Genomic DNA, 18510 nt, shown 5'->3' on the forward strand with positions numbered 1-18510 from the left:
AGGAAGATCAGGAGTCCAACATCATCCTCAGCTACATAGTAAATTGGAGGCCAGCTTGGGCTACACACTACAACATCTTACAGGGAAGAAAAAGGAAAGAAAGAGAAATTAAAGTCATGTGGAACAGCAAACAGCGAGGCCTCATTCCCAGCCTGGTTTACTGTTGTTGTAAGCACTCTGTCATACTTTTCTGTCTCGCATACTCGTTGTCTATTCCCCTCTTACTCACGCAAGAAGAACTAGCAGTACGCAGAGGTCCTTCATGCTCCTCAACAAGTCCTTCCCCCTTTGTGTATGTGTGCTCGCTCTCCATCGACAGATTCTTTGTTGTGTTTAATCTTTCGGTACCATAACCAATCTTCAAAAAATAGCTTAATCCATATGTTGTAAGTGTGTATTTAGGAAAGATTCCTGGAAGTGAGACTTGGTTTTAAAATGGTCTTTTCTTCATAGACCCCTGAATCCTTACTTTTTTACTTATTTATTTAGGTTTGGCTTTAGGACTAGATCCAGATTACTCAGTTGCTTCCATTCAACTATCATTGAGAGATTGGTTTTGCTAAAGGGATACTCTGATATTTTCAGCGGCCTGCTGGAAAACCTTCAGCAGCCTTTCTTCCCTATTGTATCAGTTCAAGGCCCTTGGCAATGTTTAAAAGTCATGCTGTTATCTGCCCAGCACAGCCTCATTTCCAAGTTCCTCTTCCTAGTCCAAGTCATGGCTACATAGGGTATCTCCCTGCTGTCTAAACAGACACTGCACATAGCTCCCTTAAGCCTTTACCTCTGCCCTTGTCTTTCATTAGACTCTTACTTCCCACACCGTGTTTTCTTCCACTAACCACATCCTATTACTTTCTTAGTCTTTCTTGAATGTGCATGGACACACACACACACACACACACACACACACACACACACACACACCATCTACCAACCTTTCCAAGGGCATTTATTTAAATCAGTTACAGAACTCTGACCTTAAACACATGCTATCATAGGTCTCCAGGTAGCTCACTTCACACAAGAGGTTCTAAGTTCTTTGAGGGTGCCTGTACATTATAGTCCCAGTATGCTCTTCCCAATGTTTCTTTTGCACATATAAATTCATCATAAAATGGTTACGGAAGGACTGCTTATTAAGAAAAATCAGCCTTTGGGCTTGATACCCATGTTCCAATGTGGGAAAGAACCCAAAGGGAAATGAAGAAAGCAGGTCTGATGTCTCTAAGACATGCACATGTGCAACCAGGCATGAAGACACACAAGAATGTTCCCTCCTTCCCCACAGCAGGCTGGTTCATATATTCTGTCCCTCTGTCTATTTTCAAAGCAGTTACAGGATTAATAGCAACAGAAGTAAGTAGAACTCAGAGAGTCCTTTATCCCTCTCAAACGTCTATGGCATTGAAAGCCTTGTTGTTCTAGTCCATGGGCCAAACACTAGAAAGGATTAATTGGGGGAGACTGGATAAAGACTATAACTGAACTCTGAGGCATGGAGCTATTCTCCAAGAAAGGCCGTAATTAGTGTAGCCTAGAAGACCCTAGGTTGGGGATGAGGGACTCATGTTTCAAGTCTAGGTACTTATATCTAACTAAAACATTCTCCAGGGACCGAACTGCCAACTCTACTGGGTCACCAGCCTTGACCTTATTTGACCTCTGACTATCAACTGCTGAGACCAGACCACACTTCTTTTGGAGACCTTGTGTCCTCCCTTAAACCATGACACAGCCCTTCCATTTTTTTCTGTCTCCTCTCCTGCTGCCCATTCCTAACATTCCCGCTTTCTGCTCTGATGTCCTCTGCCATCCCTCCTCCTCTTTTTACATACTTTTTTTTGATCAAACTTGTCCAAACCTATGACTTCAACTCATGTTTTCCTAGCTGCAGACCCACTGTTCAGTTGCCAACTAGTCTAGTTTGCTTTCTGTTGCTGGATAAACATCATGACCAAAAGCACCATGGGAGTAAAGTTTTGTTCTTCAGTAAGGACACTTACCATTTGGGTCTGAAGAAAGCCTATGATGTTCTGATTTATAAGGAGTTTTGTATAGAATACTCCCTTCTCAGTTTCCACTCACCCTTGTTCCAGAAATGCCTCAATCTGTTGAAGATATTTATTGAGCCCTTACTGAAAAGTTCTGAACTCTGAGCTTTTACTCAGGTTCCAGTTTCAGCAAATGGACTCCCATTATGGCATATTACTTTAAGATGTGTTATATTTGTTTATTCTGAGGAACATTTGTTTTAATGATGTGAAGATGTGTTGTATTCTTTTATGTTGCATTTGTTTAACTCTGTGAAGCTGTATTACTGTGCCTGTCTAAAACACCTGATGGTCTAATAAAGATCTGAATTGCCAATAGCAAGGCAGGAGAAAAGATAGGAGGAGCTGGCAGGCAGAGAAAATAAATAGAAGGAGAAAAAGAGGGATCAGGGAGCAAGAGAGACCAAGGAGCGAGAAAAGAAGGGGCCAGGCACCCAGCCACACAGTCAGACATAGAATAACAAGGAAAGAAAAGATATACAGAAATAGAGAAAGGTAAAATCCCAGAGGCAAAAGGTAGATAGGATAATTTAAGTTAAGAAAAGATGGCTAGAAATAAGCCAATCTAAGTCTGGGCATTTACAAGAAAGAATAAGCTTATGTGTATGATTTATTTGGGAGCTGGGTGGTGGGCCCCAAAGAGCAAAGAGTAAAAACAACCAACTACAGATTCCAGCTTGTACCCCTGTACCAGAAAACTACTGGGTCGGCCTTCCCCGAGAGCTGAGTGTTTTCTTCAGAATATTAGCTTCCTATTGCCCTGTTCCTTCTCACTTTGCCTCAGTGTCTTCTCCACAAGCTAACACTTGTAGCCCTTTGAGGGATTTATGAAGACTAAAAACCACTACCTTGGCACATAGTGGACAGTCCATAACTACTGTCACCACCACCAACATCATCTTTATTACTAAGGTACACTGTCCCCTGTCCCCATGGACTCTCCCCCTTCTCTTGATGAACTGTGGCATGGAGCTAACTAAGTAGGGGTCTCCCAGTCATCTCAGCTCCCAAGGGATGGCTTACTTTGGCCTCATAGGCTGGCCCACCAAGACCTGGCTGGGGAAACAAAAGTACCTCTTAGTGTCAGGTAACCATAAGCCAGGTTAGCTAAAGCCTGTGCACATTTCCAGTGTTCTTCCCCAAAAATAATCCGAGAAAGGATGAAACACCGAATCAGCTCCTTGTTTGCTTTGGTATTCTGCAGAGAGGAAAAAAGTCATTTTAGGGAAGGAAGAAAGTCTTGGGTCCTTCACTAGAGGTTAGGACTGCACTGGCCTGGCATCTTTTGGAGGGAGGTCGGGTGATTATTTCTCATCACACTGAGTCTGGTTGGCTCCACCTTATCCATACATCCTAAAACCAAGCCCTTCTCATTTCCACCTTGAGTTCCTCACTCTCGCGCACCGCCATCAATGCGGCTGGACTGTACACCCTCCTAATTTGTGCTGCTCTTCTCCTCCCCACTCCGCCTTCTATCTAATAGCCAAAGAGCTTTTCCAGAGCACTTCATCATGGGAAACTTTCATAGCATATCGAAAGTGGTCGCGTGGCTTCATTGGTTTCCTGTTTATCATCATTGCCACTCCTACTCAAGCATGTGCTCCATGACTTCACCTATTACTTTGAAAGAAATCTATATTATTTCATCTACTAATACCTCACGGGTAGCTCTAAAAGATATGAGATTAAAAGCAACCACAAAAATCATTACCACCAAAACAATAGCAGTAATTTTTAATATCAAATGGTGTCATAAACCCCATATTTTGACATTTTTTGAGGATTTTTCTTGTTGTTTTGTGTTTTGAGACAGAGTCTTACTATGTAGCTCAGGCTGGCCTTAAACTTATGATCCTCCTGCCTCTGCTTCTGCCTCTTGAGTGTTGAATGCCACCATGACCAGGTTTCCTTAAAAAAAAAAAAAAAAAAAAAAGCAAGCAAACAAAAACTTCTAAGCACAACTACTTTGTAAGTACAGTATGCTCTTCTATCAGAAGTTACTATTTGCTTGTCTTGTTTCCTGATGCTAGCACACATTCTCTGTCATTGCTCCCTCATATGTTAGCTGGAATACTTCTCTGAAATGAAATTCCTCAGGGCTGATGAGGTGGCTGAGTTGATTAAGGCACTAGCTGCCTTTTAAAACTGCAAGCCTGGTGATCTAAGGTTCAATCCCTGTATCCCATGTAAAGGTAGAAAGAGAACTGATTTTACAAAGTTGTCCTCTGGTCTCTGTATGCACTGTGATGCATGCTTGTGTGCACATACACACACAATCACCATTAAATACATTAAAGCCAGAAAGTTCTGCCATCTACTTTTTTGGCTACCCAGTGTACTGGTACAGTTTGTAATGAAAGGGCAGGATACTCGATCATTCTTTCTCTTGGCCTACCCACTTTCAGAATAACAAGTTAATTCATGAGCATCCTCCAATGGCGAGCAAGTAGTTTATTATAGTTACTATAAGCTTAAATGCTTTTAAACATTTCATGTGGCAACAATCTTTTAAAAGTATAATTAAATTACGTTACTGGCCTGTGTATATCCATCATTCTTCTTATTTTTAATGAGATCCAAAGTCTTTACCATAGCCTGCATGGCTCTGCTCAGTATGACCTGGTGCTGATCACCTCCTCTGTTTTCTAGCCCTCTCTGTTCTCATCTTTGTCTCACTGCTACAAACACATTGCCCAGCTGACCCTGAATCTGGCAAGTGAGCATCCACTGTGGGCTTCCCTGCCTGAGATGCTCTTTCGAGTGCTCTCACTCACTTTGATTTTGTTCACCTCCGAGGCTGTCTTGGCTACCTTTCTGAAACAGCCACTCACAATTCCTTACCTGGTTTCTTTTTTATGCATGGTACTCCCATCAGATATTGCTGTTGATTTGTTTGCTATCTGCCTTCCCAAATAGACTATAACTTCCTTAAGAAGTTTATTCCTGCTGAGTGTGATAACTCACACCTTTAATCTCAGCACTCAGGAGGCTGAGGTGGGTAGATGTCTGTGAGTTAGGGGCCAGCCTGGTTTACATAGTGAGTGCCAGGACAGCCAGAGCTCCAGAGTGAGAATCTGTCTCAAAAGAAACCAGAAGGGAGGGGTTATCCCTCTCAATCATTGTTATAGGACTGTGCACAGAGGAGGTATATTTGCAGCATCCAATGAATGGACCATCTCTTGTGATAAGGTTAAAGATAGAGTATGGAAAGAGCTTCCCAGAGAGCTCTAGAAAATCACAAACTGCACATTTGTGTTGTCATGCATTTCAGTGACTTTACATAGACAGTGGTCATCAACTCCAGATGTCAATTTCCAGGTCAAGTGAAAATAGCACTTTAAGAAATCAAAAGCTGAAGTTCCAGCCCTGCTGTGATGTTTGCTGGCTACTTTGTTTTGGGGACCAAAACCCAAACCCCAGCCTTTCCTTCCTGAAATTTGGAAGCCTGAACCACCTACCTCAAAGAGTTATTGAAAGAAGAAAATTAGTTCATGTTCACATGATCCAAATTTGTTAAGTCATCTAATTATATCCCACTTAAAATACAGTAACACTTCATATGGGTCCACAGACTACGTCCTCCCAACTCCTACATTTCCTACCTTAGCCAGGTACTCCACCTCCTTCTTATGATGCAAGCCCCGCATTTCCCAAGGCTTAAAAAATATCCAGTCAGTATTTTAGAGAGTTCATCATAGGCTAACCATAGCAAACATTAAGTTCTGTTTTGAGTATATAACAAAGTACCAGGAAAACTGTCAGAAGGAGGAGTCCAGAGCTCTGAGTCAGACTGGCTGGCCCTTAACAGTATGTACCCCTCCTACACTCCTTGTCCTAGGGAAGAAGACACAACTAGAATGGGTTAGTCTATTGTCAACTTGACACAAGCCTAGAGTCACCCAAGAAGAATGACTCTCGAGTGAGGAACTGCTCAGATGAGGCTGGCCTCTTGTGCATGTCTACGGAGCATTTTCTTGACTGCTGATTGGTGGAGGAGGGCTCTGACCCTTTTCTGTAGGCAGAAAAGTCATAAGTAGGTGGGTCTGGGCTTTATAAGAAAGCTAACTGAGCATGAGCCAGAAAGGGCAAGCGAGAAAGTGTCTTTTCTCCATGGTTCCTGCCTGTGCCCCTGCATGAGTTCCTGCCTTGACTTCACTCAGTGATGGACTGTTGCCTGCAAGTGTAAGGCAAATAAACCCTTTCCTCTCCAAGTTGCTTTTGGTCATGGTGCTTATTGAAGCAATATAAGCAAAGAAGCACACTCTCACTGTGTGGAAGATGGTACCTTTTTTGCTTATAGAATGATATTTCCAGAATGCATGTGTAAACTGAAGAAGATCCAGGTTGTGACAGTGTCCCCTGAAGTTCTCTGACCAGCTTGCAAAGGTAGATTTGCAGACATCCATTTGAGAGATATCAACATCGGTTGCCGCAAAGGTCCTTCTCAGCCTTCCCTGAGCCCTCTTCCTGTTTTCCTCACAGATGCTTTAGAATCATCTTTTGACCGTGAATGGCCAGAATCACTGTATGAACCCCTCTGTTGATAAATCAGAATCTGAGAGCAGGCTGGTGGCTGTGTCCTAATAAGGAAAGTCAACATGTTGCTATCTCAAGATCCTAGATTTTGAACTCTTGTTTATACACCTGTTCAGAAATCAGAATTCCCAAGTCCCTGACTCAGCTTTAGAAATGCATGCACCTTCATGGATGCTCACCTCTGCTGCTTTCTGCCCTTTGGTTTATGGCTGAGTCTACTGTGGCCATGACATCCTTCCTATATCACCTGTCTGCTTGACTACTGCTGTCCCTGACCTCCTGCTTTACCATCCTGAGCCTCTTCTTACCCAAGGATCATCTTGAAACCTTGCTATAAGGGAGAAGAGACTTTTTCAGGTCAGGCTAACCAAAGAGCAACTGGATGTGGCAAACACTGATATTTTTTTAGTTATAAGCTTGGTTAAAAGTTAAAAGCATGAGCCCTCTTGTGAGGAACAGACACCAACACGGACAGAGAACTGGACAGTAGGCTGGCTCCCCAACTATGCTCTGTAATATTATCTTCATGTTACAACACACAATGGATTCCTCATGTGCTGCATTCTTCAGTCAAGGCAGACTATCTCATATTGTGCACACACTTTTAAATGGCAACCCAGACCCAGTAAACATTTTGTTTGCTTTACCATTTTTTCCCTAACGAGCTGACCGACTTTCTCCTGGGACTGAGCTAATTGCTGTTTTGGAAGAGACATAGAGTTAGCAGTCGTTCCTTCTTCCTGGACTGTAGTGTCTTCTTCAGTCTCTCTACACTGACAAATAGCAAACAAGTCATCAGTGGGTTCTGCTGGGTTCCTGGTTTGCTGTGACCTGTGGGCATAAGAGGGCATGCATCAAGATTCTCGAAAAAGACAAAAGAGAAGGCTATAAAGTATCCTCAGCTGGAGGATATGAGCTTGCTTTCTCTTAGAGTTTCTATTGCTGTGAAGAGACACCATGACCATGGCAACTCTTATAAAGAAAAGCATTTAATAGGGGTTGGTTTAGAGTTTCAGAGGTTTAGTCCATTATTGTCATGGTGGCATGCAGGTAGATATGGTCCTGAAGAAGGAGCTCAGAATTCTATGTCTTGATCTGTAGGTACCAGAAGTGACTGCCACACTAGGCCTAGCTTGGGCCTATAAGACCTCAAAGCCTGCCTCCAAAGTGACACACTTCCTCCGGCAAGGCCACACCCACCCCGACAAGGCCAAAACCTCCTAATAGTGCCACTTCCAATGGGCTAAGCATTCAAACACAAGAGTTTATGGGGGCCATTCCTATTCAAACCACCACACTTTCTAAATTCAATTTGAAATAAAGATATACAGTAAACTCACACTACTCTAAGGACCTAGCATCTACGAAGCAATTCATTAGCTTGAAGAAAACATCTGGTAAACTTGTCATACTGCAGTAGAGTCACAGCTCCTCTGCCTGCAAACCATGAAACCCTAAATAAGTGGTATTTAAATGACTTCTCCATAAAGGCAAGTTAATGTGAATGCCTGCCTAACTCAATTAGGGCTAAAGGAGGTCATCCTCATGAGCCACTGTGTACAGTGAGCAGCATCTTGCAAGTGCTTCCTGAATGCTTGCTATTATTCTTATTATTAGCCCCATGACTCGGCTTCTTCCTACAAAATGAGAGTGTTGAGTTAGAAGATCTTGAAGACCATAAAATTTAGATCCAAGCCAGGCAAAGGAGTGGATACAATGAAATAGGGGATAGGGAATAACGTTTTGAGGATAGACTAACTTCACAGGTCCTCTTTCATAAATCTCAAAATCTTCAATGTGTAATTTGTGATTCACCAAAGAGAATGCAGCTTTTGGCAAGGAAAACCCACATGCTAGGTCAAGTGCATTACTTCCTTTGTTGTGTTAGAAACCAATTTTGTAAGAAAGAACCAAGTTGAGAATTCTCCCCCCACATACCATACATCCATTAACATACAATATAAATAAATTTCTAACTTCAAGGTTGATAGCAATTGTGAAAGAGGTAACTGGAAGTGTATTCATAGAGAAAAGAGACAAACATATCCTAATATCACCAGAAAAATGAATCAAAATCATCTGGAATAAACAGAATTCCGACATCTTAAGAACAATGATAATTAATTAGAAATATCTCCCATAGGACTCATCTTTGTGTTCACTATGCTTTTTAGGATTCTAGCCAATGCAAACTTTCAAAAATAAAGTTTGTCTTTCTTAAGCAGTTATAGTGGGTTATGCCTGTAATGCCAGGAGGCTCAAGCACAAGAATTATGAGTTCAAGGCCAGTATGCAAGATGATCTTATTGAAAACAACAACAACAAAACTGCCCTTTCACACTGACTACTTGGGCAATATATATTTGCTGTTCTTTTCAATGGGAGAATTGAGAAAAGTATGATGGGAAAATAAATGTTCTGTTATCTTTAACACCAAGTTTGAAAAATTATATAAAATTCACTCAGAGTAGTCTTCCAAATAACATGCCCAAAGACAAGCAGGTATGCCAGATCATGTGGATAGAGCAGCATTTCTTCAGGCCACAGAAGAATGACCTTCCCACAGATGAGCACGCTGTTAGCAAAGCAAGAGCAAGCCTGGTGATAGGATTTGCCTGGAAGGCAAGTGACAAACTGGGTTCTTATCTAGGTGTGGCCTTGTTGGAGGAAGTGTGTCATTGTGAGGGCAGGCTTTGAGGTCTCCTTCTCCTTGCCTGCAGATCAAGATGTACAGCTCTTAGCTCCTTCTCCAGCACCATGTCTGCCTGCAAGCCACCATGCTTCCTACCATGACAATAATGGACTGAACCTCTGAACTGTAAGCCAGCCCCAATGAATGTTTTCCTTTCTAAGAGTTGCCACGGTCATGGTGTCTCTTCACAGCAATAGAAACCCTAACTAAGACACTACATAATGACAAGTGAGATCTCTCAAGAAAGTCAGAATAAAAGGAATCAGCAAGGTGAATGAGGCCTTCCTAGACTTGTGAGACTCATTCCATCTGTTGAAATAATAAATTTAAATCCTGATTGGTAATATATTTAAAGAATGAGTATTTCCAATATGCTATATTGTGAACTCTACATTTTAAAAAGATTCATTTACTTTTATATTGTGGGTGTTTTGTACAGGTGGAGTTTTCCTGGGCCAGCAGCCACTCTTGAATAACCACTTAGAGTCTTAATATTAATTATAAATCCTCAGCCAATAGCTCAGGCTTATTGCTAATTAGCCCTTACAACTTAAATTAACCCATTTCTATTCATCTATATGCTGCTCCAAGGATCGTGGCATTTACCTCTCTGGCATGTCTTGATTGCTCCCCATCTGGCTGGTGACTCCTCTGACTCTGCCTTTCTTCTTCCCAGTGTCTTCTGTTTGGCTCTCCCCCAACTTTATCCTTTCTAGCTATTGGCCAGTCAGCTTCTTCATTAAACCAGTCACAGTGACATATATTCATATAGTGTAAAGGATGTCTGTGCACCTTGTGTGTGCAGTGCCTATGGAGGCCAAAAGAAGGTTTGGATCCCCTGGAGCTGGAGTTACAGACAATTATTAGCTGCCATGTGGGTGCTAGGAATTGAACTCCAGTCCTCTGGATGCATAGAGTGTGCTCTTAACTGCTGAGTCATCTCTCTCAGAGATAAATACAGAATTAAAAATATGGAATGCTGTTTTTTTATTTAAAGTCCATTTTTAGAGTTGTATAACATTTAACCTTATATTTTATGGTATATTATATAATCTTCAATAAGGTAACCACTAGCCACAAGTGGCTATTATGAGCATAAAATATGACTAGTCAGAATTAAAATATTTCCAAAAGTGTGAAAACAGACTGAATTTTGATGACTAGCTATAAAAATAGTGTAAAATATTTAGCAATTAGTATAAAATATTTAGCAGTTGTACATAATATTTTAAGTACACTAAAATAAAATGGCATTAAAGTTAAATATACCTACTTTTGCTTACTTTTTGTTATGGCTAGCAGAAAAAATTAAATGCCATAGTGGCTGATAGCCATTTTTTCTGCTGTTTTTCTACACAATGGCCCTGGAATAAAGCAGTGGTTTTCATCTAAGACTGATTCTGCCCCCTGGGGCCATGTCTGAAGATATTTTGTTTGCTCGGATGTGGGGCAGTGCTACTTGACTATAGTGGGTAAAAGCAAGGCATGCTTCTAAATCTCCCTACCAAAGAGTTATCCAACTCAAAATGCCAATAGTTCCAAGAGTAAGATATCGCCGTATGGAGAAATGGTCAACGGTGAAAAGTAGACAAGCTGGATTAAATACCACTAACTAGCTGTGCAACTTTGGACAAACTGCCTAACTTCTCTGACTTATGATCACCATCTTTACAATGCAGTAACGATGGTGCAGATAGCACATCCCTACAGAGTCGTGATAGGACAGACACACAGAATCTACTCAATAAGGATTACTTATTGGGATGTGAAAGATCTTAGTAGGAATGGAGAGATGTCTCCATTGCTAGGACAACTTACTGCTCTTCCAGAAGACCCAAGTTCAGTTCCCAGCACTCATGTCAGGTGGTTTACAACTATCTGTAACTCTAGCACCAGAGTACCCAATACCCTTTCTTCTGGCTTCCACATGTATCAGCACCCACATGCACATACCCACCCCTCTTTCATGCACATACCCCACATAAACAATTTAAAATAGTAAAAATAATTTTAAAATGCCTTTAGTTTTCCATTGCCTCTTTGTCCCATGAAATCTTACTCTGATTTTGTTATGTTTATCTCACTAGGTTTAGTAGAGTTGTTATTATGTTGCTTTACTTGTATAAATTTGAACATTTTCATAAATTAGGAAAATACAGTTGTTGTCCATCTTTCAGAAGTTGTAGACACAAATGGATGTTATTCCATAACATTATTAACATATGGCACAGCTGTGGACCTTTCCCTTCTATGGAAAGTTTCGCCCAGGCTCTCCTTACAGTGGAAAGGCCCGCTTTTTCTGGCGAGTGAGCATCATGTCAGTGTCCTGCCAGTACTTACAGATGGAAGCAGAAATCCCAGCTGGTGTCCTTGCTAACAGTTGGAATGCGGATGGGGTTGGCTTGCATCTTCCTACCGAGAATCACAAGAGAGGTCAGCTTTCAGGGAAAGTGCTTGGGATGTTTCTTCTATTTTCCCTCAGTTAGACCCTACTAACTTTAAATTAAAACTGCTAAATACAAATCTACAAATTGATTATGCAGACCCACATTTGGAAACTCCAAAGAAAACGAAATTGAACGTGTTCATCAGAGTTACATTTCTTTGTCCTAATTTCTACTCTATATCATGCCTCCAAAGTTCTTTTAAAAATATTTCCTAAATGACACATCTTTTACATTTACTGGGTCATCCAGTAACCTTGACGACCTATTCAACTCAAATACTGTTTGGCAGCGCTAAGGGAAAGCAAAACCAAAAAGTAATCAGTTTTCATCAATACAGCCTAAAGTGTTTTGGTTAATCTTCCCCTTTCCAGGATCCATGCCACTATTTAATAGAAAGTTCTATTTAAGAGGCTAAAACTCACATGCCTACTTAGGATGCTGCTGTTAGCTGTTGACAAAAGTGAACCTCGTGGGAGGGTGGGGGGAGTGGTTGATAAAAGTGTATTTCTCAAGGCTATCCCTAACCCTAAAATGCGCGCGCGCGCGCGCACACACACACACACACACACACACACACACACACACACACTTCACTGTATATTGACATCCTCCAAATCGCTCCCTGAAGAATACTGCTGTCCCTTTCCTTGACCCAGGCTCCAGAACACTCAACTACACAAACATGGGATGGGCAGAACTAACTCGCCTTTCTAAACAATCCTACACGCTCTTCCCATGGAGTTACACAGGGCCCTGAGTTAGGACTTGGCACTTGGCTCCCCCTGGAACAAATCTCTTGCTGTTTCTCCGTGGGTTTTCCACTGTTGCTTCCTAGACGTGGACCCTTTCGGGGGCTTGGCCCCATCTTTCCCGCCTAGGTTCAGACGCCCAGCACAGGAAGCTGGTGAGCACCTTTGGCTCCCCCGACCCGGAAACGCCTTCCTGGCTTCCCTCACCTGGCTAAGCAGTTAGGATCTCTGCTGCCTCCTGTCAGTGTCCCCGACAGCCAGGCCCTGTCCTGAAGCACGGAAGCTAAGCTTCTGAACTTGGAGACAATGCGTTGTCATGGGGACGGACACCGTCTTAGCCAAGACACCAGGAGCCATGGCAACGCGCTATACTTCCGACCTGCAGCTCCCAGAGCACAGGCTACCTTTCCAGGGTCACTCTGGAGTGAAGCCTTGCTGCTGTGAACGGTCCTGTGGTGCCTTCGCACTTCTCGAAGACGAAGGAAGAGAGGATAAATCCCATGGAAGAAAGGAAGGCTCTCCAGGGCTCAGGAGCCTGATAGTTTTAAAACTGCTAAGTCTACGGGCATTTTCAGCTATGATCCTTGCTTGGCTAGTCAGTCCAGCCTTTTCCTGAAGTGCCCCAAACTCTGGTCTCTGGTGTTCTGGGTCTCTAGACTCCCTGTAGCTACTGGCGGTGTTTGGATCGTGGGTGTTACCTCTCTGCCTAAGGTTGGAGTCAGGCTTGTTGAAGAAAACAGTTCAGGAAGTAAGGATTTAGGAATAGCCCTGTAGCTGTCAAATAGTTACATTACAGGGAAGAAGACACGTTCGGCAAACACCGTATAGCCCTAAATCATGCAGCTTCATCCCACGAGGCCACAAAGCATACAGTGGTACTACAAAGATGAGCATGTTTGAAAGTGATATAATGAACCCTACCATGCACTGAGGCCTTGACAGCTGAACAGGTAAGTTCCTCCTGTTTCAAAAAGAAAGGCTGGATAGAAAAAGAGCACGGATTCTTAGAATGTCAAGAAAGTCCTTTCAAAGTTGGGGGATTTAAATGAGCTTTCTTTCACAGGTAATAAAAGCTAGATGGTCTGTAAACACAAAGTTTAAATCTGTACCCTCAAGCTCCTGAGCCAAAAATTTAGAAAGATCCCACTGTGCCTGTTCTCTGGTTCCTAAGAGAACCTTCAGCATGAAACAATAGAGTGATAAACTTGGTTTCAAGATGTCAGGGTTGCACTTTTGACTCTGGCTTGGTGTGACGCCCTGTGGGTATCAATTTTCTTGACTATACTTTAAGTGTCTATGTATGTACCCCTTGCTCTCTAAAACTTCTCTGGTTCTAGAATTCTGTGAGGATTTTTATGGCCTCATGGCTGATATTTGACATTTATGGGGATTAAAAGGAAGAATCTAATACTTATTTCCCCTAATAAAGTTGGGCACCGTCAAATCGGAATGTTTTAGTGTTTTTAGGATACTAAAAAAAAAAAAAAAAAAATGTTGCTAAGCCCAATCATGTTAGTGTGGTAGCAGAATTGCAGAATTGACGCTGGATCCCCCTTCCTAAAGCTGACACAGATTCTACCTCCACTTAATTAGCCCTGAGCAGAAAGCAAGCTGATCTCATCTTTAAAGTTATAAGGCAAACGCAGACAACCTTTCAGCCTCAGCGTTCCAAATCTCTGACACTTGTTCTTCCCATGCCATCTTAACCCTGTCCCTCCAATGTGAATTTTAGTACTAATGTGCGACTTAGGTGTCTTTGCTAACTCTGGAGTGTCATTAGTCTCCATAGTCAGTTCTTGTATGCCCACTCACGTTCTCTCCCTTAGTCCCAAGGTAGACGCCAACACTCTCAGAACTTCAGAGGGAGAAGCAGGATTGAAGCAAAATTTGAGGACAGCTTGGGCTACACGGCAAGTGTCACATTAGCCAGGGGGACATTGTAAGACCTGGTCTCCAATAAGGAAAGGAAAAAGAAAGAAAGCTAGAGAGAAAGCATGTGTAGAGACTTTGTAGAGAAAAGAAAGCATATGTAGAGGGCTCTTGGAGCTTTTACGACCCAAATCTAATATGATTACCTTCAAAGGATTCCAATCCTAGAATCTATGAAATATAAGAACAAGAAAATGCAAACAAATATTTTTGCAAGTTTTTTTTTTCCCCCTCTCTGGACAGAATTAGATGTTCTCCTAGTTAGATTCAGCTGTCGGTTCAACACTGCCCAGTTATGTCAAGAAGTTGCAATCCAAGGATTGTCTCCATGAGATTGGCCTGTGGAGCACTTTCTCAATTGCTAATTGATGTGGGAGGGCCTAACCAGGTATGTATGGGTGGTACCATCCCTGGGCAGATGGGCCTGGGCAACATAACAAATGTAGCTGGACATGAGCTTGGGAGCAAGCCAATAAGCAGCATTCCTCCATGGTTTCTGCTTCAGTTTCCTGCCCTGGTTGATGGACTGTTTCCTCCCCAAGATGCTTTTGGTTATGTTGCTTCTTACAGCAACAAAAAGCTAACCATTAGTCCTGATGTCTTCTGTCCTGGTCAGTGCTCTATTGCTGTGACGAGACACCATGACCTCGGCAACTCTTATAAAGGGAAGCATGGCATTGAGGCTTGCTTACACTTCCAGGGGTTTAGCCCATTGTTACCATGGTGGGGAGCATAGTGGTATGCGGGCAGACACGTGCTGGAGAAGTGGCTGAGCGTTCTACATCTGGATCCTCAGGAGCAGGAAGAGAGAGACCAGGCCTGGCTTGGGCTCTTGAAACCTCAAAATCCATCAATAGTGACACACTTCCTCCAATAGGGCACATCTCTTAATCCTTTCAAATGGTACCACTCCCTGCTAGCCATTCATTCAAATATATGAGCTCAGGGGAGCCATTCTTATTCAAACCACTACTCCTAGTTCACTCAGAGCTTCCACATTTATCCTGCCCCACAATCTCATCACAGCGCTTCCCTAGACTATGGATCTATCCAGCTGCCTCAACATACATATCTACTGAATATCCATGTACATACCAGATGCCTGTTATGTGAATCCCTGACAGAATGTGTCAGTCTGTGTGGTGATATTGTGTTCCCCAAAATATTGTGCACTCCAATAAACTTATCTGGGGTCAGAGGACAGAACAGCTACAATATTAAATATAAGAGGTTGGGCAGTGGTAGCACACGCCTTTAATCCTAGCATTCCAAAGGATGCTGTGAGTTCTGGATCTCTGTGAGTTCAAAGTCATACTGGAAACAGCCAAGCATGGTGACTCACATGCCTTTAATCCCAGGAAGTGATGGCAGACAGCAGAAAGGCATTTAAGGCATGAGGACCAGGAACTGGGGCTGGTTAAGATTTTAGGCTTTTGAGCAGCAATTCAACTGAGATCCATTTGGATGAGGACACAGAAGCTTCCAGTCTGAGGAAACAGGATCAGCTGAAAAATTGGCGAGGTGAGGAAGCTGTGGCTTATTCTGCTTCTCTGATCTTTCAGCATTCACCCCAATACCTGGCTCCAGGCTTGTTTTTATTAATAAGACCTTTTAAGATTTGTGTTACAAGTCCGTATTTTGTTTTTGTGACAAAATAACTGAGAAAATAAGTTTGAAAGATTTGGTTCAGTTCCTATTTCCTTGGTCTAGTCGTTTTGGGGTCTGTGGCAAAGCAGAAGCTCATGGCATGGAACATTTGGCAGGTGAAGTGTTTTCCCTATGGCAAATAAGTAGAGAGAGAGGAGAGAGGAGAAGGAGAGGGAAAGAGGGAGGGGAAATGAGATCCAATATGAATCCTAGTATATCTTGAAGAGCATGCTCCAAAGGACCCACTTCCTTCAGCTAGACCCTATTGCCTGAGGCTGCTACCACCTCCCTGTATTGCCATCAGCTGCATATCAAGCCTTTAATAAATGAGGCCTTGGGGGGAAACTTAAGATTGAGACCATAACTGGAAGCAAAGCTGAATATCAAATATTTGGTTTCCTGGAACTCAGGAAATGAAACAAACAAACAAAAAGGTATGGCTGCTGTGAATGATAGTGTTTCTGAAAAGTAGAAAAGGAGTCACATAATTTAGGTAGTATAAAGCAACATTATATGAATTACTGGTGAAAAGGCCCCTTGTCAAAAGGCTAAGCCCCCTTCTAGAGGGCAGGCAGGATTGGAAGACTCACTCAAGCATTCGCTCAGCTGACTGAGTCATTTCACAGGCAAGTGACAGAAAGGACCGAAGGCAGGTGAGGAACCTAACGTGGAAAGCGTGATTCTAACTTGTACAGTGTAGTAGAGTAGGGCTTCTCTGACAAGATCGTATCTAAACAGACCTCCAAGAAGTGAGCAAATTAACATGAATGGAATATTCTCCTATGTTTAGTTACTTTTTGTAGTTGTGACAAAACAGTAACTAATGGAAGAGTTGACGTTGGCTTAGAGTTCCAGAGGATTAGAGTCCACAGTGATGGGCAAGGCAATGGCAACAGGTGGCAGAAGCAGGAAGCCAGCTGATCGCATTTTTGCCAGCACCAGGAAAACAGAAGACTCTAAAGAACGCCTGTTGAGCTGGCATAATGTAGCTCACAGGGTAAAGGTGCTTGCTGCCAAGCCTGACAACATGAGTTCAGTCCTAAGGACCAACGTGATCAAAGGAGAGGACAGAAAACAGAGGACACAAATTGTGCACTGACTTCCACATGTTACACTATGGCACACATGCTCACACATGTCTGTACACATACTCAAACACAAATAAATGCAATCAAAATACTTCTAGAGGTTCTGGCGTTAGTGTAGGCCCATTCTAATGATCATCCAGGACAATCTTTAGGTCAACTAATCAGCAATTTGAATTACCCCTTTCCCTGTATATAACAGCTTATTCATATAGGTTCTGTCTTAGTTAGGATTTCTATTGCTGTGAAGAGACACTAGGACCACAGCAACTCTTATAAAAGGAAAACATTTAATTGGGGCTGGCTTACAGTTTCCAATGTTTCGTCCATTATCATCATTGCAGGTAGCAAGGCAGCAGCTTGCAGGCAGACATGGTGCTGAAGAGGTAGCTGACAGTTCTACATTTTGATCCGCAGGCAACAGGAAGTGAACTGTTTCACTTGGCGTAGCTTGAGCATAGGAGTCTTCAAAGCCCGACCCCACAGTAACACACTCCTCCAACAAGGCCACACCTCCTAATAGTGCCACTCCCTACGGGGGCCATTTTCTTTCAAACCAGCACACGTTCCAAAGTTTGCTTGTTGAAATAAACTTCTTGGGAAGAGAAAACTTACTCTGCCTACCAGAGTGTTTGACTTAAATGCACAGCTCCCAAAACTTCTGGAGGTAACACATAGGGAGCCCTTACTACCCACCTTTTCTAGCTGTTAGTTTCTGGCTATGGCCTGCTCTTTACTCTTCCCTGCACATCTGGTACAATCTGGTACACAGCAAATTCTTAACTGCATTTTCTGCCTCTTTAAGGGCCTGGTTCATAGTAAAAGTGAAGTAATCTCTCTACATTCCTACTCACACCCATCTCTCGGGACATAAGTCCTTGTGGAAGTCTTTCCATAGCCTGGAACCCATATTCCTTAGCTGTTTTCAAAGACCATTTGTGGGGACCATTATAAGAGCTCATCTTGTTCTCTTTTTTCCCCCTCCAGTCTTCCATGTCCTCCCATAATGCTGAATAGTTCTCAGCCCTGAGCTGCTGGGCAGCAATCTCCTGCTTCTCCAGTCTGCTGCCCTTTCCAGCTCTTTGTCTTGTACGTAGTCTGCTTTGTAACTTTGCTCAGAAAGTATCACCTCCATCGTTGTTGGACAGTGTTTCTGCTACTGTCAGCACCCAGCATTCCAGAGTTGTCACAACGCAAAAAAGCTGTGCTTCAACATGTTTGGGGGGCATTCTCCCCGACAGTGTATTGTGTTTATCTTAGGATGAGTGGGTTTAGTTATTGAGGACTCTGGAGCCTGTCTTAACAAAGTTTATATAACAACAAATATTCTATGATTCATCCACTGTGAAAGACAAGACTATTCCTTCTCAC

The 18510-nt window shown here is 42.6% G+C and overlaps 1 protein-coding gene across 1 annotated transcript in view; it reads right to left on the reverse strand.

The window, feature by feature from the left end:
- Ttc23l (tetratricopeptide repeat domain 23 like) overlaps nucleotides 1–12708 on the reverse strand; it is a 60796-nt gene extending 48088 nt beyond the window's left edge. Inside the window, exons 1-4 of the mRNA XM_036207354.1 lie at nucleotides 12686–12708; nucleotides 11623–11694; nucleotides 7238–7421; nucleotides 3129–3252 (exon numbers count right to left, since the gene is read on the reverse strand). Coding sequence (XP_036063247.1) covers nucleotides 3129–3252; nucleotides 7238–7421; nucleotides 11623–11690 — 376 coding nt within the window. The 5' untranslated portion in view covers nucleotides 11691–11694; nucleotides 12686–12708. The remainder of the gene's footprint in view (nucleotides 1–3128; nucleotides 3253–7237; nucleotides 7422–11622; nucleotides 11695–12685) is intronic.
- Between the last annotated feature and the right edge of the window lie 5802 nt (nucleotides 12709–18510).

This window comes from Onychomys torridus, chromosome 15 (assembly GCF_903995425.1).
Source record: "Onychomys torridus chromosome 15, mOncTor1.1, whole genome shotgun sequence".
Taxonomy (NCBI): domain Eukaryota; kingdom Metazoa; phylum Chordata; class Mammalia; order Rodentia; family Cricetidae; genus Onychomys; species Onychomys torridus.